The following is a 25,304-nucleotide window of genomic DNA, read 5'->3' on the forward strand; positions in this document are numbered from 1 at the left end:
AACTCCTTTTAGAGCTGATTGCAAAATCAGGGAAAAATGTCATTCCAAGTAGAATAACTGACTATATTTCATGGTATGGGCAACAGACATGGATGGCAATCTGCTAGAAATTGCTAATGTTCTCTGTAAGCCAAAATACAAATCAATGGAAAGACCTGGTTTTGGTGGGTCTAAAAAGCCTGGGAAGGATAAATGCTGCTTAAACTGATGTTTTAAAGTGCCAGTTAGCAGAAACATACATGGACAGCACCTCTACACTGTTAACATTGCAGCAAAATATACACTGAAGGAACCAAAGTTGTTTTTCTTTTCAAACTGTATGAAACTGAGTGAAACTCTGGCTGCTATGTAAATGCCCCAGTATAATTTATGGCTTCTGGTCTTGGGTGTGCAGACACAGCACCTATTCTCTGTAAAACATGCTCCTGTGCATGCATGTGCAGGCTTCCCAGCAGTTTCTCAAGTAAGGGAAGTGTTTTCTTCTGCTCCACCCATCACATAGCAGAGCTGAAGAATGCCCTAGGTTTTTTGAACTCCCTCCTGCCTTCTTATCAAATAGTTTGTTTTTCAGCTAGATAGGATACGTTCAGATTTATGAACATACCCTTCCAGTATGAAAGCTAAAAAAATTCCAATTGTCAACAAGTTTAAGGCAACCTAGGTTCATTCACTCTATTTCCTCTTACTGTTACTTCAGATACAGTAGAAGGGGTGTTTATCCACTAAAAGAATGTCAGAAATATCAATTATTCATATACTGTTCTCATTTCCCTAAACTAGAACTTAAGGACTTCTAATTTCAGATGAGAAATACCTTTCCTATATTAAAATACTTTCAATATATTTCAAGATAAAGGAAAAAGAAAAAAACAACACTTTCTATTTAATTATACAATGTAGTTGGTTTAATATTCTTATATTAAACTTATATTAAACTGATGGGTTTACTTCAACTTACAGTAGGCTATTACAAAATTAATGCCAGAACTGATTTGATTTCTCCATCATAAACTGACTTGTTTTTCTTCTGTCATAAGCTGTGCCTAGCTTGTTATGAAATATGTGCTGTCAGAATACACATTTATATTCTCAGTATTTGAATAATATTAGTCCAATAAGGTAACTGAATCATAAAATTCTCTCCTAGTCCTTGTGGGATCCCTTATTTGAATGAATATGCACTAAATATTTTTGTAGGAGGGAGATAAGCAATGCTGTTTAGGTAATACTATTATTCCCTGGTGGCTTCACACTTGTGGTAGAAAAGCAGATTCAAACAAGCACCACAGTGTTACTGAGGTTACAAATGACCTGGAAAAATACAGTTTCTATGGATATAATTTAATGAATACAAGTCTTGCATGTCACACATCTAATACAGCGTTTTGTTTATTTCTTTGCAGGTATAAGGTACTCTCCTTGTATTGAAGAGATCTTGCAATTCTTTTATACTACAGAATTTTTAAATACTAATCTTTTATGCGGACATTATTAAATTATAGATAGTAGTATGATCAGAACGTTATTTCACATGTAGCCAAGTTGGATTTTTCCAGAGACATTGTGTTCTATCTTTTAAAAACAGTTAATTATGGAGATTTAGCACTGTTAATAAAAGCTTCTACAGAGAAGGAATATACTGTTCATGTACTTTAACTTAAAAAGCAAATTTCTGCCAGCATTATCTCATCACCTTACTAATCTGAATATATTTGCAAGCACTGAATTTTATTCAGACATCTTCATTACATAATATTGCTAAAACGTCTATAGAGTAATTGATTAAAAAGCAGTGGAAATCACGAACAGCAGTACTGAAAAGACTAAGGCAGACTAAAATGCTATTTGTTTACATTCTGCAAAACCCACCCTGGATCAGATAAACAGATGGATTCTTTCTGGCTAGAAATATTGCATAAGATTCTGAAATTAAGCATAGAGGGTGGGAAGTGCAGCTATAAGCAATTGATGTTTTGCTTCTCATCACATCAAAATGACTTTCAGAGCTGAAGTAGAATAATTATACTTTGTCCTCACTGCACAATTAATAAAAAAACAACTTCTGAGCAATGCCACACCCTTGTGATTAAACATCCTTTAAAAAAATATTTAGATAAAGTCTGAACAAATCAAACAAACATATAGGCAGGAAATGCTGTTTGGAATGCACTCCCTGCAATGTACTGTTAGACCCAGAAAGCAGCCTAACTTCAGAATTCAATCAAGCAAAATCTAGTATAATCTCATTACAGCCTTTGCAGTTAATGAAACCTCTTTAAATCGCTGACATTTTGATTTTTTGAACAGACAAAAGCAAAAATTACTTGGCTTATATAACACAAACATACAGAAAGGTAAGACTCTATCCATTAGGTTATCCTAGCTATTTACCAAGCAATGCGTAACATGAAAAGATTACTCTTCTGCTACTCACTATTGCTCCAGGATTTCAGTAAATATTTGATACTGATTTCAAAGAAGCCTGAATCCTGCTGGCTAGCCATGTCTGCTGCATACAAAGAGGCTTCTATAATTCTGAGCAGCTGAAGTGGCAGGTACTATGTATGTAGATGTGACTGTCACCAGTCAGTGATGTAAACGAAGGGTCAGAGGAGGAAATGAAGTCTCCGCAGATCCACTTCTTCCGTTCATGGTAGGTAAGCTCATTAAAAAAAAATTTAAAAAGCTCAACAACAACAACAAAAACACACCATGAGATTTTTGTCCTTTGCTCTTCCTTCGGGGCTTGTTCTTAATTCTATCTGAAGAGTATTTTATTCCCTCACCCCCTCGGTACTCAGTGTTTTCATTTATTCCATTCCACAAGCGGGCAAATTCCTTCTGGTCGATGGTTCAGGCATATGCAGCAGCACAGCACTTGTTCCATAAGCACAGTAGAGTGTCTCCCCGAAGGGTGTCTGAGCCGAGCTCCCAGCACCGCGCAGCCCGCCCGTCGGGGGCTGTTTTCCCACCAGAAGCTGTCAGCCCCAGCGGATGCGCCTCCTCTCGCCAGCCCAGCATCAACTTGAAGCCCCACTGAAACCGCCTCTGCTGCAGCTGCAGGAATCTCACACGTACCGCTTGGCTTTAGGGGGAAAAAAAGCACCCTGTAATGAACATGCTCTGCCCGCTCTGGTCAGCTGCTCTCCTTCCGCCTGTTTCCAAGAAGAGCACGCTGAACTCCACACAACCGCATCATGCTGCGGTAAAGCCGAGCTGCACCCATAGATCTGATTGCAGTGACGTTGGGAAGGAAAAAGGGCTCTCCCTCAGCCCAGTTGCACAAGAGAAGCACTTCCAGAGCGCTGAACCCACGGCATTCAGACTGGCTGCTTCTGCTTTTCTTTCACTGCTACAGAAAAACGTGTTGTCATTTTCTTCTTGACACTTTTTCCGCCTCCCCTTCACAAAGATGAGAGACAGCAAGCTGAATTCATAACAGCAAATAAGCTAGAGAGCTCACGGCTTTGTATTCACCTCTGAAACAGCCACAGAAAACTCAGTTTGATACAATTTTTATCTTGAATAATGGTTTCTAAAAAGGAACTGAATTCACAGAAGAAAAATAAGGCAGAAGCAATTAACTGCTTGCTAATCTCTATTTTCTACAAAATACTTAATTGCTAGGTACAATTTCCATATTCCTAAGGTTTTATTTAATATAGTCACACTACCTCACTATGCATATTTTAATGGTAATGAAGACAAATAAGAATCAGTTTCCAAAATACTTTTTGTTTCGCATATTCTCGGTATCATCCTTACAGATATTATTTCCTGGGACTAACACTACTTTTTTTTCTCACTCAGTGAAATAAATTTCCTGCAGCATTTCATAATTATGGTATCTGAGACAAAATAGAGCTTGTCTGCTGCTAATTCTTCTAAAAACTTTGTCAGCAATTGTATTTACACATTATTTTAGTTTCAGTATGCAGAATATTTGATGTTTGTATTGGAAACTGAGGAACACAAGGGTCACCGAGACCAAGCTTCTGTGGTTCTCACTGAAAATATGCTAAATGTCTTCTGCAAACATACCTCATCTAGAGATAAGGTTTTGTGTCCTCACTAATGACAGGCTGTTGTTTAAACTCACTTTGCAAACCTTCTTTCGGTTCTTAAATGAACTTCACTCAAAACCTGTTTACACCCTTTCATGGATATGAACAACCAGAAATGTTCAGAGTGTCTCAGGTTTGATCTCACCAGCCATGTCAATGAGAGCTGATCAGCTCTTCCTCTCTATGCTGTTAATTATCATCCTATTGCTGTCACTCTGCATCCCCAATTTATATTTGAGACTCTGCTGTCCCATTTGTACCTCCTTCCCTACCCCTCCAATGACAAAGCCTCCTCTTTGTGCCATCCTGTTTTGGCCAGCACAATACAATGTTTTACAATTAAACTTAAATTTAACGCCAAATAAGGGAAGTTTCAAGAACTAGGACTGATGAATTTCCACCATCCAACTAATTGATTTTTCATCAGACACAATGCCAAGTAGGTTTAGAAATCCTTATTCATCCTTACAAATACTGCATTAATTCCTATGTTCAAGGATTTAAGTAATAATTTCCCCTGTGGTGCTATATCACATACTTTTCTGGAGATGACAGATATATTAATTTTATTGCAACTCTCTTGTCAAAAATAAAAACAGGAGGTTAATTTGCAAGTAGTTGTATTTCCTAAATCCATATTAGATTTTATCCAATTTTAAATTAAATCCACACCTTTAAATGTAATCTCCCACCAAATTTTGTTTCAGTCTTGAGTACCAAGAAGCCTCTCTGTTGATGCAAATCATTTTCCCCTCAAAAAATCTATCGTTTATATTTACAGGGCAGAATCTCTCTTTTGATATGCTCAACAAAAATGTTATTACCCAAGCAGCAACGTCATACGCCTGCTCTTCCTTGAGTGAGTGAATGGGAAGTTAACTGGTTTTTGCAATGTGAATTTTAAGATCTTTGAGGGGTTTTTTTACACCTCACAACTGATTTTTTGTTCTGTTTGTATTACTCCTCCTACCTCTGTTCTTCTACAAGGCAAAATACAAACTAAAAGCAAAAGCATTCATGTAGTCAGTGTTCAAATCTTATTCTTACTCCACTCTCAATCTCACTGGAAACTGGATTCTTTAAAATCAATGTTCTTTTTTCAAAGTTGTAAAGGAGTAAGAATGTTTAACCATTTGCTTTTTATTCCTTCACAGAGCTTATCTTTTGTAGTGCTGTCAGGTAAATACCAGCTGACATGGGTGACCTGTTAGCTCCATGGGGTGCTCCTGAGGGTCCCATGTGTCTCTCACAGGCAGAATGAAAAGTTCAAGGTTTTGTTGCTTGGTTGGTTTTGGTGCTTTCAAGTAAAAGAAATTTCAGACATCCCACACAGGCAGTTTCCTTAACTGTCATTATCCAACTCTTTTTATTTCTCAAGTTTGAATTTTCAAATCTGCAGATCTATTTTGAGTCAGCTTGCATGAACAGAATCCAGTAACATTCCTACCATTTGGTCTTCACCACTTATGAAGTCTAACCAGTCTCTTCTTGACTTTGTGATCGTTTAGTGAAGAAATAAATGGACTATTGCACCCAAGGACATCTGGATTTGACTACCATAGGTAGAGTTTGTATCTGGCATGTTAAAGAATCTCCTAATGCCTCATTGCACTTCCTTGTGGAGTAACATTAAAAAGGTTACAGCTATGCTCAGCTGTCTGTCTGGGAGTGTCAGATCCCTAGCACCTTTTTACTTTTTACTGACTTTCTCAAAAGTGATATGGAGCCAGAGTAATCCAATTTTGCGTATGGTAGGTCTTTTTAAAGCATTGCATCACAACATTAATGCAGAATCTCACTGCTCTCAACATTCAGCATTCTTTCTGAAGAACATGTCTACCTATTGTGTTTTTCCACTGACAGTATGATGCTGTACTAAAACATTGAAAAGCTTAATGGATATATTAAGGCAAAGCATATTAAGGAAAAATGCCACCACTCTTACAGTCTATATTTTTGGGATCATATGGATGAATTCAGTTGTTTCAGGGTTTACTTCAGGTTTGATACTCCTCCATTATTGGTTCCGCTTTCAAAAAGTGTCACCCATAACATAAATGCCTCAGAATTTAACTTTTGTTCTAACAGTTTCTTTAAAAGTATAATCAATTAAAATCTTACTAATTTATATAATTAGTCATAAAGTAGTTTAAAAAACTTAAATGCTAAATTGAAGTATTTGCAAGTCTAAATTTGTAAGTAAGACATCTTCCATATATAATGATTTTACTCATATTTTGGAAACACTCATAAAACAGGAATAACACAGTGAAATGGCAGAAACATCAGCACTCTAATTTAGTGTTCTGAACTTATTTTTGGTAGGCTCACAAGACTAAGAAATTTTGAAGTTACATAGCTTCCACTTTCATTTTTGTTGACGTGATATTTACAATTTAATTACATATTCCACGCTGTGAAAGATAGACAGGCATGAGCATATGAAATCTGCCAGTGAAAGTAAATTGTCTGATGAGGGATATTACAGACTTAGATATTTACAAGTACAGTGGACTCCTTTATATTACTACATGGGAACTGACAATAACAGCCACATTTTTCTTCACCATACAAAACCATAGATTCAAAATGTAAGGCTTCTCATGTGTCTACCATAATGAACTACCTGCTGATTACCATAAGCATTGTTTAAACTATAAACGTTTGTGTCTAACTCACACTCCATATTTGTGACACAATGAGCACCTCACTGTTCTCTCACTGTTTTCTGAGATCAGAGGTAACGAACATCCAGGAACCCTGAGCCCTGGCTAATACCTTTCTCAGTCGGAACAGAGTCTGGAGCAGTGGAGTTTCCATGCCCCAACTCTGGGAAAAAGAAGCTGGGAGATGCTGAACATCAGCAATGGTCAGAAGTGTTCCTGTGAGCAGAATGCTGCATAAACAGCTATTGTCACTGCAAAACATCTGAAAAAAAGACTTCCAAAGCTTTAACTCAGTAAAGGAATGAGAATAACAAAACCACATGCTGCTGGAGGTATTCACAATATCTATCTTGAGGCATCCAGCTCAGATGCCTACACTGGGAGGTGAGTGCCTTCAGCATGACACAATAGTTCCAAAGAGTTCCAGTAAAGAGCATAATTATTTGTTCAAAGCAGCCTCTTTCTCCTCACTGTATACATGATACTTAGGGTAACTACTTTTGTAAACTTGGATTTTTTAGATTCTTAATATTTAGTAGCATAGGTACCAATTTTGTTTACAGTTTTAGTGACTACTGTTTATTACAGTCATTCAGGCAGTTTAGTCCTCTATGTTTTCAGCAATGCTTGCAGGAATCCTTAAAAAAGCACATGGAGATTTGAATATAGCACAGTCTTGCACAATCTTCTAGGGCTCATTTTAGCTTGGTATGAAAGGGCCTATGTGGATTTTGCAATCTTAACTCTTCAGAATCTGAGGCTAAATGCAAAGAGTAGGCAAAAGCCTCTAAGGGATGACAACAGTAACAAAGCAAATATATTCAAATTTTGTCCTCCAAACAGTGATGTGGACACATACCAAAGCCAAAAGTAGTTCTGATGAACTACTTAAGATTTAATGCCCTTTATTATGATTATGATTATTTTCTATAGCTTCATATAGCTTTTCCTCCTTATTTTGATACTATGCCCTTTTAGCCAAATAATACCATATGTTGAATTACATCTGTGTCTCTGATTCCCACAGAATCAGACTGGATTCACACTGCTACAGTTTGTATAAAAGTTTGGTTGTCTGGAGTTTTTCACCTCAGGAATTAGTAAGGGCTGCTTATTAGCATCTTTACGGTTTTGATATAGCCTAGCCCTCTTGGGCAAAAGAAAGCAACCCTACAAAGAGTGATTCCCAGATTTACTTGATTCCAGTGCAGGACACACCTAACAGAGGAAAACAAAAAGGATATTGTCATGTCCTGGGATAGGCTGCATTGCATTCATGATTTCACATTCCCTTCTCTGGGAACCTCTTTCTGCCCTGCTCTTGAAAGACTGCAGTAGCTTTCAGATGGATGCTGGTCATAGCTGAATAGTATTCCAGTGACTAAATATAGGTGTCTAGCATGATTATAGATATGGGAGCTATTCACAGAGACTGGTAGATATGACATAACACATACATTAGATCCACAGCTTTACTAATGTCCTCTGATTAATCAAAAATCAAAATTGTAGTATCAAAATCAACCAAATTTTATGTACGATGTTCCATGTATTAAGAAGGTAAAACAAACATCTTGCTATGATCCAAATTAAAAGTACAGAGTAACAGAAAGTTCTCCACAAAATAAGATTTCATCAAGAAAATCTCAATTAATATGATAATCTCTAAATAAAGTAATAGAAATCCTTCTTAGTATGTCTCATTAGTTTTGCTGCACCATTTTGTTTTGCCTCCTGTTTGTAAGTGACTGTTCAGCTATTGCCACCTAGTGATGGGAAGCAAAACAGGCAGAAACAAGAGAATGGTAAATAATGCATAAGGAATGCATGTTTACATCACAAACTGTGTCAAAATGGAAGACAGCAGCATTGAAATGAAGCACATGTTTGTATTTCCGAAGCAAGGGCATCAGGCAACTTGGATACAGTTATATAGAATATTTAAATAGAAACTGATTGAATGGTATTTGCTAGAAAAAAATAATATCTTTTAATAGATACATTATAGATTCATACATTATCCAACTCTCATCCTCAGCTTGTTTAGTGAATTCATTAGAGTAATTAAACAGGTCATAAGGAGCTCATGCTTAATCTATAAATAACAAATGATAGCTAGGCATTTTGCAGAGGATTAATTGGTTAATGGTGGAATAATGCCTTCAAGATTCAAAGTACTATCATTCTTCCCTTGAATTTTCTCTGGAGCTGTCAGACTGACATGTCCTCCCAGGACTCTGTCATTCACCTCTGAGTTTCTCCCTAGCTGAACAATGTCTGGAAGCGTCGGCCAGCCAGGAACAAATTTTGTTTGCCCAGACTTACTGTACATATACTAAAAATATACTATCCTGAAAGCCATTAGGCAATCTCCACCACTACCACTGGGGCAAAGACTCAGGCTACACTGATGCAAGAAATAATGCTGTGCATGTCAAAATTCAGCCTGTGTCCCACAAGCACAGACCACAGGCAGCAGCAGGCACAAAGAATAACTTAAGCAGTATTTTCTTCCTGCTCTTCACCTGAAGTTTCCAGGAACCATCCCTAAACAAGCTGATTTCCATTACTGAAATCCTATAAACTTCTTCTCTTCTCAGTTTTGTAACAAACCCTTCCCTGTATTTTAGAGACAAGGTTATATATCATACTCTCCAAACATCCTGGCATCATGATGTGTCAGAACTTCCTCATAGCAGGAAGTTTCCAGACCACCACTGAAGGTGACTCTGATTCTGGGTGCTTGTTTCAGAGATGAGATGGAGTAACTGAACTCCACCCACACACTCAAAGTATAATTTGTATTTGCTAATTTACTCATAAGAGATTGGTACCAGGTCTAGGACAGAGGCAATCCAGACTTTGTGGCTGTACCTCTTTTTCTCAAGTTATTATACATATTTTCTCATTACACAATGCATAGATTGAACCCCCAAATACTGCAAAATTTAGGGTTGTAAATAAGTCATAAACTTCCTTTCCCCCTTCCCTTTTGTCACGCAGTTGTACGTCTTCTACCCTCCAGGAAACTCTGTGGGAGGGCAGCAAGGTGGAAGTCAGGAAGGGGAAGGGCTGAAGCATGCCCATTGCTAAATATTCAGTGTCATGGAATGGTTTGGGTTGGATGGGACATTTGAGGATTGGCTATTCCAAGCCCCTGCCATGGGCAGGGACACCTTCCATTACATGGCATTGTTCAAAGCCACCTGTTTGTTCCTACAGGGTCTCTAGGGATGGCTCACAATTACTGTGCGTTACTGCAGCTGAGATCATAGGAGTTCTCAGCTTTGTTCCTTCTCATTCTTGTGCTCAGACACACCTTGAGATTCCACACAGCTTTCCACCTGTTCCGCCATGGAGCTTGGGAAAACTCCCTTTTCCCTTTCTTCCCCAGGCATGGAACCTGCCTTGGGAAAGGAAAGGCTCCCACCTTTTCAGAGAGGTGCCCGAGATGTGACAGAAAGCACAGCAAGACACACAAGGAGGGGAGGTGTACCCCCTTGGGTACACCTGATGCCAAAAGTAAGGCACCCCTGACCAAAACAAACTATATCACACACCTTGGTTTTGTCTCCCTTGTAGAATAACATGTTCAAAATATCCATTTTCCACAAGACACTTCCCTGTAACATGTTGCATGTATATAATGTTTTCATTGATTATCTAACGAGAGGGTGGAATTCTCAGTGCAGTAGCTCCAATTTGTTCTCTAATACTAATCCATCTGTTGGACAGATCTTATCTCAATGCACTTCCTGAGTGTGATTTTTTAACACAAATGTTTTCTTGAATCTCAAATACATTTACGGATATATTTTCTTTCTCTTAATTCTGCCAGAGCAGTTCCTAAAGTTTTCCCTGACTTTTAATAAGATGGTCCAGTGACAGGCTATTTGCTTACTTGTTCTTTTTTTAAACTTTCCTTTCCATTCTCTCCTTCTGTCTTTAATTATTAACACTTCTTCCTTTCTGGCTGACCTATTTGATACTCACACCTCAATGTTTACATTATTCTGCAGAAAGGTATCCTTCTGCTTATTCTCCCTTTCTGCACTAGAAACATCAACCTTAGAAGAAAAGTAAATTTTTTACTTCTCACATAAAATGAGAACAAAAATGCTGGAAGGATTTCAACCAGCTTCCATCTCCTATAGATCAAGATGAGATGGACATGGGATGAGACTGTGCTGCCTCTTACACCTTCCTATCAAGTATCAGGCTCTGGCCGCTATCAGAGAGAGGGTCAAACCAGGCAGGCTTCAGGTCTGAGCTGGCACACGTGTCCCGGTAATGCAAACACCTCCAGTCTCCTCAGGTGGGCCTTATGCTAACAATGTCCACTTTGAATGATTCCAAAAAAGGCTATCTCTTGCAACAGCTGCTTTAGAATTATGTGACTAAAACAGGGAAACTGAGCACCATCAGATTCAGCTGGCCATAGGTTACCTACCAGTTTTTCAAATTATGAAGTATCAATTTTTTTGCATCACTGCCATCAATTTTCTTTCCTTGACATGTACTTCCCTGGCATGTACCACCACAAACAAGACTGTACATCCTCCAGGACTCAGGCCCCGGCTGTAAGTGATGTGCCTGGAATAGCTGGAGCCTGGCTCATTACAGTTTAAGAGCTTTTTTCTCATTTTACTCAGAGGTGTTAACAGAAAGTTCAGCTTCAGGGAGCTCAGATCAGTGCTACCTCAGTTAGACCAGGGAACTAATGACTAAGCTAGATAACATCAACAATTTTAGAAACTTTTTTGTTTCAAGCTGGGAAGAGCTAACACTTTAAAAATCAGGATTACCCCAGAAGTCATGCCAGGTGGTAAACCAAAAAATATTTTTTTCTTTCCCTGACTGTAGGTTATAAACAGGACATGCACATACACTTCTTAGCTCACTTGATATCTTTAATAGCAAGGCTGTCACCATGCCCTTCATCTCTTGGAAAATATTTCTGAATATCCAAAGTAAACATAAATAGCTGTCAGCAAAAATCCATGTGACTCAAGCCATTGGCTACTTTACAGCAACTTTACATAAATGACTACAGTGCTGTGAGGTACTGTCAGGAACAATCAGGTCATATGATTTTACACTGAAATTTCTGTTTCTCATTACATGCCTACTTTTGTGTTACAACTTCTGCCTTAGTGCTCTCCTGTTATTATTCAAAATTATTTTCTCCATTCTTTCAAGAATTGATGTAAGTAAACCATCTCAATCCCGAACAGTTGTTGAAGGGAATATATCTTGTTTTATATAGTTTTGAATTCACTTTTCATATAACCCTCCTAGGCAAGGACTGGTGAGACACAGCATCTGGAATTTACCATGTAACACCCTTAACTTGCACAACAGTTTGTTTAGATGCTGGCTAGATAGGAGACAAAAATTTGGATTAAAAAAATCTCACCGATCTTACATAAGAATGCTTGTTCTGACTTGCAAAATAATTTTTATGATGATGTTTTTTATGTACTGGGAAGCAAAGCCTTTTTTTTTTTTTTTTTTTTTAAGTTAGAACATTACCTGTAAGTATGTATTGTTTCATTTTTTGGAGTAATCTGTGCCAGGAGAGATTTCAAATTGAGAGGTAGAATCTTTCTTTCCTGCTTTTTTTCCCCTCTGAACATAGTTCATTTTAACTGATGAGCACCTGTTCGAGGGCTCTCCCTGGCTGTGGTGAAGGTTTTGCAACAGCAACACTTTGATCTGGGCACAGACAATAGAAGAGCTCCAGCACTCTCCAACCTGCTGCTGTTCTACAGAAGCACAAATGTCCTCACAGAGGCCAAGTTAAATATACATGCAGCCTTTGTAACTGGGTCTTTTATACCCTTCAGAGTTCATGGCTACCTGCTAGACCAAAAAATGTCTTGGGTCTCCCAGAGACATGCGGTCTAATACAGCTCCCTGCTTATGTTGCAAAAAGGTAAATTACTTTCTTCCTGTTTAAGAGGGTTATGTTACTACTCAAGGTTTCTTGCATGCTACATTTGAATGGAATCTGCAATTTAGCAAAAAAATGTACAAAACAAAATACAATACAATCTGCTTTTTCTTAACTAAAAGAAAAAAAGGAAGTACTTTAGGCTCAGTACACAAGGAAGAAACAACAAAAATATGCCACATTTTAAATTGAACAGTTTCCTAGAAAAGGGAGTAGTAATTATACTTGCTTTAAAGACACTTAAAATGATTAATGATTTTGAGTCACTACAGCCTAGATTTTCAAAGGTATTTAGCTTCTGAAACATCTAAAAGTTGCTTTGTATATTATTAAGTGACTAATCTGAGTAAGTATCAAACTCCCATGTACTTGTTTGTCCACTGCATCATTAAAGACTTTGAAAATTTAAATTAATTTTTTAAAAAAACTTATTAAAATTAGCAGATGTTATTCTCTCCCCTTTGTTTTTTTTTTTTTTTTTTTTTTTTTTTTTTTTTTTTTTTTTTTTTTTTTTTTTTTTTTTTTTTCGCCAGATCAGAAGAGGAAAATAGTTCTTTCTTTTTCATCTGTGGTTTGGCTTCTCAGCTGTGAAGTGAGATATATAAATATAGGATATATAACTGAAAACAATCCACTGAGACAGAATACTTTTATTTGAATATGGCACTTGGATCTGGAAAAAATCCAGTTAACTTTTACAGCAACCTAATTCAAAAGGGGATGGTGATTGTAAAAAAATAACAACTGGGATTCGCCTGCTTTGAAATCTTTCAGTGTAGCTGCAGGCAGTGCTGGGTGTGGAACCTGAGCTGATGCTCAGTCGGGTACCAGTGCTCGATGACACCAAATCCTCCCAACTCACGCCGGGCTCCAATGCACGAACCTTGCCTGAACTCCTCCACAGATCAAGGGAGGTCATCGCCAGCTACTGACTAATTCAGTGAACTAAAACCAGAGCATCAGCACAGGCAGAGCTCCTTATAAAATGGAAACTTCTCCAAGAACAGAAGGATACTTCCCCCCATCTGATAATACAAAAGATTTCGCCCAGAGTGTTTTTTCTTGTTTGATTAAGCTAACCTGAGATTATGCTACTTTTGCAAGAGATGTGAAATTCTTTTGTCCCCTCTTTTTCCCCCATGATTTCCATCAGGTCCCCCTGTGCCGGCACTAGTTAAGAGCAGAAGTTTGATTTGAGCAGCAGGGTTTGTCTTGGGGCTACAGTGTGTTACCTTCATTACTTTCAGTTTAAATGAGGTTTTGAGTATCTCCACAGGTCAACACAATGGAGGCTGACAGGTGTTCAGTTGGGGGGAAGAAGCAAAGGAAAATGATGCTTCTAAATTGAAAGCAAAAAAACTCAACCTGTTTAAAAAAATCTGAGACATGCTTTTCACAGGTATTACGTGGTTAAATAGCTTTCCCAGCTGCTCATATGCATTTACAAACACCTATAAGAGGCACTTTTACCTGTAAGAGGCATTGCTTTTTATAGTAACAACATTCTTCCAAGCCACTTTTCTGGCTGAGCCCTTATTAAACTTTGGCTGCTGCAGGAACAGATACATTTTAGCTGTAATTGCAAGAAGCATGGTCAGAAAATGAACTTTAATATTTAAAAAGCCAGAATGGACAGTGACAATTAGTCTTTGTAGGATGATAACTCTTTTAAAGTTACTGCATCTGTTTCTTCTCTAGTGTGAAAAAGGAGCAATGCTAATGGAAGTTCCTTCCAGTACTCCTTCTGCAAGTATCAGGAGTGGAGGAAAGCAAAAGAGCTTAGAAAAGAAAGGTATCTGCAACTCCTGCAACAATGGGCCTCATTTTTAAGGCAACACAGAGTGAAGTAGGCCTACAGGATTGCTTGATAGCTTTACCATTCATCTTCCAAAAAAAAAAAAAAAAAAACCACCAAAAAAACCCAAACCAAACCAAACCAAAAAATTCTGGAAATATTTAGTGAGAAAGGTTGTCAATGAACAGAATAGTGAGGAAATAACTAAACAGGTATAATAATTTTGGAAAGTAGAGTAAGAGTACTACTAAGATTTTCAGTAATACAGAGTGAAACAAAGTACTTGTAGAAGTAGTAGGGGAAATATTGAACAAAACTGTGTTAAAATTGTATTAACTTGACTCTTCCTTTCATTAAGCTTCATGAGATTCCTGTTAAACAGTACAGGCTCCAGTATCAGCCTCTGGGCTAAGCTGTTAGTGGCTGACCTCCTGTGAGCCTCCGTTCTCCCAATCACCACCCAGCCAGCCTGGCAGCTCAGCCTTCCACTCATCTCACTGCTCCCTCACTGAGACTGTATTCCATCATTGTGTCTATGATGATGTTCAAGGAGATACTGCCAAAACCTTTTCTAAAGCTGAAACAGTGTCCTTTGATCTTCCATCATCCACCAAGATGGCTATCTATTGTTTTAGAAGGCTATTGAGCTCATAAAGCATCATTTCCCCTTCATACAAACATGCTGACTGCTGCTGGTCATCTACTTTTCTTATGTTTGGAAATGGATTATAGGATGATTTGCCCCATCACTTTCCCAGGGATTAGGGTGAGGATTACCAGCCAGCAGCTCCTAGATCCTCTTTCTTGCCCTTCCTGGAGAAAGGAGTCACATTTGGTCTCTTTCAGTCCCCAGCAGCCACGAGCTGTCAAAAGCTATCAGGACTAGTCAGACGACAATGCCAGCCTGTTCCCTCAGCACTTGTGGTTGCATCCTGTCAGGTCCCATGGATGTCCAGCTTGTTTCAAATGTTCCCTAACTTGTTATCCCTGTACCAAGGGAAAAGCTTTAGTTCAGGCCTTCCCGCTGGTCTCTGAGCTCTGGCATTCCTGAAGATCTCCTGAAGGTAAAGACTGAGACAAAGGCAGCATTGACTACCTGGGCCTTTTCCATCTCCATCACTATCACTGTCCTTGCTGATGAGTGAAGTTTGCACAGTCACTGAGACATCTTTTAGGATGAACTTTCAAATAGGAAGAATGAAAATATAACAATAGATTATGCAGAAGCATTCTTAACCCTGAAACCAGATAAAGGACAAACTGTGAAACTATTCTTACTTAAGATTCCAACAACATTAAGTATGACAAATCTAAACTTAAATTACATTATTACTAGCTTCTAAAGGGAGAACTGCTGATTTTCTAGTCCCAGAGCAGATTTAAAATTGGACTTGTACACATATGTTTTGTTTATCCTCAATTCACTGGGCAGAAAATTACATTTCAGACCCTGAAATTCCATCTTGTGAGCTTAATTTAGTCTCTCTGGCATTCTGCTTTTCTTGTCATTCTTCTTTCACTCTGGCATCTTTGTGTAATAGTAAAACCTCTGCTGCAGATTAGACTTTCTGCTTCGGAACAGAGCCCAGCAACCAGTGGGAATTTAATACTTGAATGATTCTCTATAGAGGAGTCAGTAACTGTCCATGATAAATCTAAACAAGTCTGATCAGAAGTACTTTAGTGTGACTCACTGAACAAACTGGTGCTGAGTTTTAATGGCCTCTGTGGTAATTAAAGTTATGTCTTGCTGGACAGACTGGTGATTCAGCTATGCAGGCCCATGAATGCCATGCCTACATTAACTCCTGTTCTCTTGCCATGAGGCCAGGTGCCATGAAGCAGCCTACAAGTGAACAGCAAAACATTATCTAAATTCTGGTGGCAAATCCTCGGTTCCTCAGCTCTTGCCAACTTCTGAACTGGGTCTGAGAATTGCTACGCAAAATGCAGAAGAAATGGAGCAACTTTGCTAGAGAGAGATTCCCCTGGCTTGCATAAGAAGAGCAGGAGAGGACAGACCAGCAAGAGACTGCCTGCTTCAAAGATCCTAAATGAAGTAGGAAATACAGGAGAAAAGAGAGTACAGTCAGAAAGATGGCACTTGGGAACTGTCCCTTTCCTTACCAAAACACAGATTTAAGATTAGGCTTAAAAATTATTGTGCCAGCCTTGTATTGTTTGCAGCATAAATAACCCCAGGAAAGGTTTATTGTGATAGCAGATAATTCACAACAAATTGAGCATACAGATAACTGTATCTCTAACACATTCTGCAACTAAAGCATGTTGCCATTACAGCCAACATGAAACAGTAACTCCAAAGACATAGCAAAACCCCACAGAAAGTCACATCAATACCGTCAGGCAGTTCTAAACCAACTAAATAAATAAAAAGCCCACCACAACAGATCCTTGTAAGAGGAGACAAGGGACTGTGTCATACACAATATACATTGCACAACTACAGACTATTTTTTTTTTTATTGAGACAGACATATCTTCCAGTAATAGATGGAAGAGATTTCTTATTTTAATAAATTTTAAGTGCAGCTTAAAATATTATTAAAAAGCATGAACAGACATTTCTTGGCTCTTTGAAATCACATCTAAATATAATACTGCATTTTTGCTTTGCATAGCAGCTACGCACTAGTATATCCAAAACAAAGGAACTGAAATTTATATCATATGGTGAAAAACTCTGCAATTTCAATTTCCCAAAACCCCCAAATATAATAGTGTCCTCAACTACTCACGTCAGGTTCCTAATTTGAAATCCAACCCCCAAAATGCCTAAAACACCACATTCCAAAATAACCACTCTTAATTATTAACAATAAAGAAAATTAATATGAGAGCTATGTTCTTTACAAAAATCTAAGTATATCAACTCAGCATCTGTCTGCTTACAACTGGTTTACCAGAAGTACCAGTAGGATTTCATCCAAAACAGCATCTTTTATCATGAGAAGCAGTAAAAAAAAGAAATCTTCCAGCTCACTTTAGTTGTGTTCTAAGATTTTTCATTAGGTAAATGATGCAATTAAGATGAATTCTACTTTCTACACCAATCTTCAGGTGCAACAGTCTAGAATCTAGATTAATAAATTACTGATTTTTTAAATTACTTCTTGAAATTTAGCAAGTACTTTCAGAAAATCCTAAACTTCCTGTTGTTGTATTTTAACTTCAGGCACAGTAAGACAGAAAGAAATTGAAAATTAAGAAAACAATGCAATTTTTAATCTCAGAGATTCCAAGATTATCAGGCAATTTAATTTGGATACAGTATGCTCCAAGTAAATGTGTAAATGTATAAAGTATAAATAGCTGAAAGTTAGTTACCTGCCAAATGCTCCCAACAAATGTACAGAAGTATCTAAAATTAAACAAGCACTATAGAAGAAATACATTTTGAGTGATTTGTATGCAGTCCACAGACTCATCAGATTACCAAGAGAACACACTTCAATGTCATTATCTACACTTGCTTATATGAAGATTGCTCTTCAGGAGGGGAACAGAGTATCAGCCAGAAGGCTAAATCAAAGCTATTATGACAACCTTTAAGTTTGATTCTTTTTAAACAATTTACTTGGTTGATAAGCTTTTCATTGCTGCAGATGCACTACTGTAAGACTTTAAAAATAATGTCTGTCTTCCATATATTAAAATATGTATTTCACAGCTCTATGAAAAAAATTACTGTCAATCTCTCCAATCCATTAGCACAAAAATGTATCTCTGTGGGCCAGATATGGGCATATTTTTATGGTGATTGCATGGTTCACAGTGCATCTTAAATCAGATAAAGAGAATAAACAGTTCTATTGCCTCTTGTTGGCCAAAGAAAGATTTACTTAGAAATAATGTCAACAAACACTCATGGATTTACTGCACATGAAACGTCGCTAAGGCTACTACCATTTGATACAAAGAACGACTGACTTGTTCTTAAATATTTTAAAATATTTTTGTCTGTTTCCTATTTTGCTAGCATTTCTTAGGATTCAGGCTTCTATTTTAAAATATCATATGTTTTATATTGATTTTTTTTTTTTTTTTGGGAGATACAACCAGTGTTGAATATTAGTTCAATGCTGCTTCTTGAAAACCATGTACACATACAAAAACCCCCAAACTGTTATATTTCCCAGAAGGTGAGCATTTGGCACAAGTTTTAAGATTTTTCTCTACACTTTAATCATTACCCCCGGGAAAGCATATAGCAGAGAGCCCAAGGGTGAAACTGGCAAACCATGTTGTTAAACCAGATTATTTTTTCCCATGATATTTCTAAGGCAGCGCACACTGAAATCTGTGCTGCAATCAGAATGCAAGTGCTGTAATTGCTTCACAAGGTCTTTCAGCACAAATGAAGTCTACAAGTCCTTAGACATTTAAGATTTGGGGTATGTTACTATGTGATACAATGGGATTAATTCACTTAAACGCTGGAGTCTTAGCTTTCAAGAAGAGTCTTAACATGTGTAACAGCTGATGGTGGCAATTTAAATCTAGGAGACAACTAAACAGTTTTTAAAACAAACAAATAATAAATCAAAAATCCAAGCCATAACAGCAGAAGAAGCCTTCCTTATCTTAACCTCACCTTCCTCCCTACCTTCTCTCTCATTTCCATGTTCAAGTTACTCTCCAATGGACATAGAGAAACTCATTTAAGTCCTAAATATAACTTAAAGAGAAGGCAGCATTTTCATCACTTGCTTACAAGAACATTTGGAAATCATTCTCCCCAGTCCATAAAATGCTAGTGAACCCAAGAAGAGAACAAGTCTGACAACATACATCTAGTACATCCGACTTCATGAGAAATCCAGGGCTTTTCTCTGAATCATCAACCCATCCTTCCTAAAGAAAATGTCACTTTAATAGAAATATGCACAAACTAAAATGTCAAAGAGTGTATTAAGTAATATACATATAAATATGTATGAGGTCACAAAAATGCAGAATGCCAGATCAAAGCAAGATATTATCAGTAATATAATTTCTGTCAAAGAAGCAGTGGTCACTCACCCAAATCAATGGTTTGACATACAATCAGCAACGCACCAATGGCATATCTTAGCATGAGGCTCAGTAAAAAACAGTAAGGCAGAACTAATGCCAGCTTACAATATGAACAGCAAACAACAAAAATGCTATCCCTCCCTCCTCCTGCATTTTCAGTCAACAGGAGGTCATGGTAACAGTATTAGTGGGAAACCAAGCCAGTATTTTCAAGTCAGGCAGGGAGGAGAAAAACTTTGGAGAAAAACAGACTTGCCTTCCCTCCCTCCTACAGGATGATACTTATAAAATGCAGCAGCAACACAGGCCAATCTCCCAAATGTCAATAGGGGTACCATAAGTGAACAGCAATTATCATATGCAGATCACAAGCATACATTATTGCTATGCAGTACAATTTATTCACAGAGGAGGTAGGATATTCAAATCTTCAACAAATTAAAATACTGAACACAGATCATTATTACTCATTTGAATCAAGACACATACTGTACCCATGACTTTAAGCATCCTTATTAAAAGTAATTAGATTTTGGCAAGTCTTTCACAATTAACATAGCCAGTCAAAAGTAAAAAGTAAGTCATACATACTGGCTGTTTTAGCTGCACGACTCATGAGAAATTAAATTATTTATTCATGTCACTGCTGAACAACTTTTAAAATTTTTTCATGTATGTAAACCCCTTTCTTTCTTATTTTTCATTATTATAATTTACATGCAAATATGGCATCAAATCAACTTACTTATTTTAGAAAGTGACTTTGCTAGACTGTATGCTGGTCTGAACTCCAGAAATGCTTTGAGAGAGTACCTCAAGACTTCTAACTGCGACAATATTTTCACTGGAAAAAAAAAAAAGGCAGCGAATTTGTTAAAAAATACTAGCTATTTGGTCATAAAATCACAGACTAGCAACCTACATTCTTACTTTGACTAACTCTGTAAAGTACTGTTAACCACTGACCTCCGCTACATTAACTCACAGCAACACCACACTGCTTTTACCAAAGCAGAGGTCATGTGTTGTCCCACAGAATACACAGAGCTTATTTTGGCTGGGAAGACAACACCTGAGGCACAGGCACATGGGCATGAAATGGAGGCATGCCTGGTCCTGGGAGAGGAAGAAAATCCCAAGTATTTTTCTCACCTTCCATTCTTCAAAACTGACCCATCAGAGAGCAAGCATCATTCAGCAATAATACCGACTACCTACCTAAGCAAGGGATGAAGTAGAAGGAAAAAAAAACCATACAAGATACTAATGACAGTATTATAACAGGATTTTAATGGTTCTTAGTTAAACAAACATCCCTAGCTCACAATACAAACAGCTTTCAAGTAGAACTTGACTATTATATTTTTTAGCACTTTGATTTTTGCGATTTCTGTCGTACTCTATTTTCTATAGAAAATTAACATTCCCAGCCAAAATCTCATGTCTCTTCTATGCATAAAGAGAAAAATCAAATAACATCAGCAACCTTCTTTCAAAAATAAATAGGAGTAAAAACTCACCCTTCACTTCTCTAGATTAAAATAAAAAATTACAGACTAATTTTCTTCAGGCTATTGTGCTTTTTAACATAAGTCAGCTACACATTTAATGATGTTTAGCTAATCCATTTTAATGTTATGCTGTTTCAGTTAGTTCAATTTACTTTTCCTAGGTAGCTCTGTCAAGACAGGGTCTCCTAAGGTCCCTTCATTGCCCACTCTGTTTTTACACAATTCTTTCTTCTCTCTTTAACAAGTGAAGGGTTTATCTCCGGTTAAGACAAGACATTGTTCACTTTTGCATGGTCCTGCCAGAGTGAGGTTTAGACATGGCCATGAGAGTATGCTGAACTGAGAGCATATCAGCAGATCTGTACAAACTCCACTAATTAAGGTGATGAACCTCTCTATTGGCAATAAATGGTCCAATAATGTTGACTATGCTCCCTTGTGCTTGTGTATTTTTTTAAAAAGCATAAAAATATAAGAGTAAAAATCAAAATTTATGTATAAATTTTATCAACAAATAAATATATACACAGCAGTTGATATTAATCAAGTCCTGAAGTATATGGCAGCTCTAAATATTTCAAATTTAAAGAACAAGAAGAAATTAACTGCTTCATAAAAGAAAAAAAAAAGGTATATCTGGTGCAGTGCATCCCTTGAGCAATGCCATGGTTTCTCAGCACACAGTTTTCTGTCTTCCCCTTGCCATACAGGGTTGAACACAATAGCCCAATGATACCATTGGCTGGATAGTCCTGCCTGGGCATGTGTGAATGACTAACTTTATGATGGACAACTCGTGAGACAGACAACTCACTTTTCTCAGGTCTCAGCTTTCATTTTTAAAGACAGCTTCTAGCTATCACAGTTAAGAAAAAATTGTAAAAGAAATCTATTGCTTGCAAGATTCCTCCCTGAGTTTGCACCAAGACTGCAACAAGAGTCCCAGTGGATGGACTGATGTATTTCCTTGCAGCTCGATGCCTTGGTGTGTCACTATTCTCTATTGTATAAGTAAAGCTCTGTAAGATAAAATAAAAGAGAAGAAAACAAGTCCATGACTTCAGCCTAAATTGCAACAATGTCCTATATGCAAGACCGGCTAACAGTGTTATAAAAGACTGAGCAGAGATATAGGGGTTAGAAGAATGTGGAAGAGTCAATACGATATAGATTAAAAATACTTATTTTAATAGGTGACTAGGCTGAAACAAGGAAGTAGGAATTACCACATTCTTCAAATTCTTCATTCATCCAAAAGACTGCAGAGCAAGCCTGTCTAATTTTTTATATTTATTTACATTTTTTATCTATCTATGTATCTGTTCAAGGTTGGACAGGGCTCTGAGCAACCTGAAAACAATGGAACATGTCCTTGCTCACAGTAGGGTGGCTGTACTACATGGATTTTAGAAGCCCCTTCCAACCCAGCTATTTTTTCACTTTAATCTGCATTTACTGCATGAAAAACAATGGTCTAGGGGACTTCAAATGTACTTTGTTAAGCTGTTCTCAAAAGCAAATCAAGTAAAGCTTCTCCCATGTATGCTGCTGACCTACCAAATGAAAGGCTACACCCATCTTTCCATCATGCTCCATCAGTTGCTTATAGGAATCAATTTGCATTACCTTTGAGTTAAGTGCCCTTGAGTGTACAGTAACACATCTGCAGTGGATTTCATAAGCATAATGGCAGTGTTCCAGACACACAAACAGCACTGAAGTGCTCATGTCTGACACAGCACAAAGAATGGAGTACTACAGCTAATGTGGTAATTTGGGAGGGTGGAAAAAGAGCAGAGAGAAAGAACTGCATTAAAAAAAAAATAAAAAATCACAGAATAAAGATGAAATCTGAGTAAACACAACAGAGTATGGGTTTCGAAGACCAAACAGAAGGCCAACAACATATTTAATATGTTTTTTCCTAACAAAAGTGTCAATGTACAGGAAAAAAAAACCTGAAAAGCTACAGGAGAAAAAAAGCCAAAACAAACCACAAACCGAGTAATTAAGAAGCAGAAAAGGTAAGTAAAACATTAAAGGTGGCAACTGAAATAAAGATGAAATACAAAGTCAGGTGAGATACAGAGGGTCTATCCTGTCCAAAATAATGTGATTTGAGAGTCACCAGCAGACCACATCACCTTAGGAAGAGCCAGTTCAGGCACTGGGGAGCCCAGGAGCCTTGGGCACATCTGAGTCATCTGACTTGAGATCTGCTAAGGCTTTTCTGCATTGTTTTAAGCTAGAGAAGTACAATAGGAAGGAGGAACAAAGCTTTATTTCCTGAGGTGCTGAAATATTTCAACTACTTTAACAAAGGTTCAGTGGAGGATCTAAATCCCACACAAACAATGCTGCCCTGTGTTGTCTTTTAACATTGTACTCTCATTCCTTCACCAGTGTTTCAGCTCTTGAAAAGGTACCCGTGTAAGCTTAGCTGTCACTAAAGAATATTAAATTAATATTTAAATAATTTGATATACTTCACAACTCTTCAAAGATCTGTATGACTGTACTAATTCCCCCAGAAATGCAAAAATCATGATTTTCATCTGCAAAAGGAGACACTTCAATTTAAAGAAGTTTTGTTTCTATAAAGGATTTCATTTTCTCTGATCGCCTCACAGAAACACATTTTCATTTTCAGCAGGGATGAGCTGATATTGATTTTTTCCCCCTTAGAACCTTTTAAGCCCTCCTCGTAAAGATGACCTGATTGTTTTCCAACAAATCCTTTGTCCTTGTTGCCTATTTTTAGGCACATTTAAAATTATTTAAAAGCACAACGCAACAAAATATTCCAGACTTGCCATTAGCTTGACTGAAATCCACTCACACCTTGTTCCTACTTCTTAACAACTACAGACTTAAACTAAATTATTAACTCCTCACATTACAGGTTCCAGTTCAAACCAGGAATTTAAAGCATGCATTTGATTATTTAGTGATGTTAATTTCTAGCTACACACACAAAAAAAATCTGCTAGACTAAAGAACTCCCCAAACCATTCTCCTCCAGAAAAGCAATGAGATACAGCATTAGTGCAGCAAGAGATATTCTTACACTGCAGCTGTTCTCTGTATTACTTGTAAACAAAATGCAGTTTAAAGCTCTGGAGAAACAACTGGCTTTCTTTAAATGCTAAGCATTAAAAAAACCCCAAACCCTCAAGCAAACAACTTGAAATCAAAAACATGAAGACTCTCTTTTTGGTTCCATCATTTAAACTCTAATAGCTGACATAATGTAACATAAATGGCACTTGATTAAATCTATCCATGAAAACTGTCTTAGGTTTTAAAACACAGTAAGTTCTGACTGTAATCCACTGCTGAATCCTTCAATCACCAAAGAAGGTTAAAGATACTGCACTAACATACTATTGAAATAGCATTTCCTACCTGAAAATATAGAAGGTCTTTTCTTAGTGCGCCTTGGGTGTATAGGGTCTATATTCCTAATATTTTTTTGAAACTTTCCTTTCAAGTCATTTTCTAGCAGGATGTCTGGCGGCAGGCTTCTCCGTCTTCCTGATTTGTAACGAGCCTGATGGGGATTTAGTTTACTCCTGGTCCTGGAGTACAAGCCGCTGTCATCAAGTGCCATGGTGGGGCACCAAGTGTTAGAGCCAGCCCAGGGCAAAGGCAGCCCCAACACCCAGAGGTGTGGGGACCAGTGGTTACAGACCGAGCAATCTCGGATGTTCTCATGCTCAACTCACTCGTTGGGGAAGTTGAGCAGGTTGAGAGGCGTGTGCTGGGACAGGTGTAGGGTTACTGCATCGCCCCTCCTTGCATCAGTGAGACAGAGCAGGGAGGAGGCAGGCTGAAATAATTCGTTTGGAAGTTTTGAGGTAATTAGGAAGTTCAGCAAACCTGAGCTCAGCAGCACAATCTCTGCAAAGTGGAAAACACTATTTAATATGATGCACTGTCTAGGGCTGGTATGGTTTATATTATACCCATAGCATTTCTCAGATCAGTTCATTAATAGTTCATTAGCTTGGCCAGTTAAACAGGTGCTGCTTAACCTTACAAAAAGAAAACAGTGCGAGACAAAAACAAACAAACAAACCAAAACCCAAAAACCCAACCCACAAACAAACAAAAGTAACACACACAAACCAAACAAACAATGACAAAACAAAAGCCAACCAGACAACCAAACTCCAGATTCCAACCTAAGGACCTGTCTGGGGAAAGCACTACCCCAAACAGTATGTTTGGGTTTTCAGTCCTGTCGTTTCACAAACTTGTATTATGAAGATTGATAAG

At 37.6% G+C, this 25,304-nt stretch overlaps 1 protein-coding gene across 5 annotated transcripts in view; it reads right to left on the reverse strand.

The window, feature by feature from the left end:
* FRY (FRY microtubule binding protein) overlaps positions 1 to 24,762 on the reverse strand; it is a 182,291-nt gene extending 157,529 nt beyond the window's left edge. For 2 of the 5 annotated variants that reach the window (XM_083854732.1, XM_083854731.1), the window contains exons 1-2: positions 24,432 to 24,762; positions 20,261 to 20,359 (exon numbers count right to left, since the gene is read on the reverse strand). In XM_083854732.1, the coding sequence (XP_083710858.1) occupies positions 20,261 to 20,359; positions 24,432 to 24,636 (304 nt within the window). In that variant the 5' untranslated portion in view covers positions 24,637 to 24,762. Of the gene's footprint in view, positions 1 to 2,434; positions 3,224 to 20,260; positions 20,360 to 24,431 lie in introns of those variants that run through there. The other 3 variants (XM_083854733.1, XM_083854734.1, XM_083854735.1) reach the window with 3 other exon arrangements.
* Between the last annotated feature and the right edge of the window lie 542 nt (positions 24,763 to 25,304).

This window comes from Zosterops lateralis, assembly GCF_965231275.1.
Source record: "Zosterops lateralis genome assembly, chromosome: 2".
Classification (NCBI taxonomy): Eukaryota; Metazoa; Chordata; class Aves; order Passeriformes; family Zosteropidae; genus Zosterops; species Zosterops lateralis.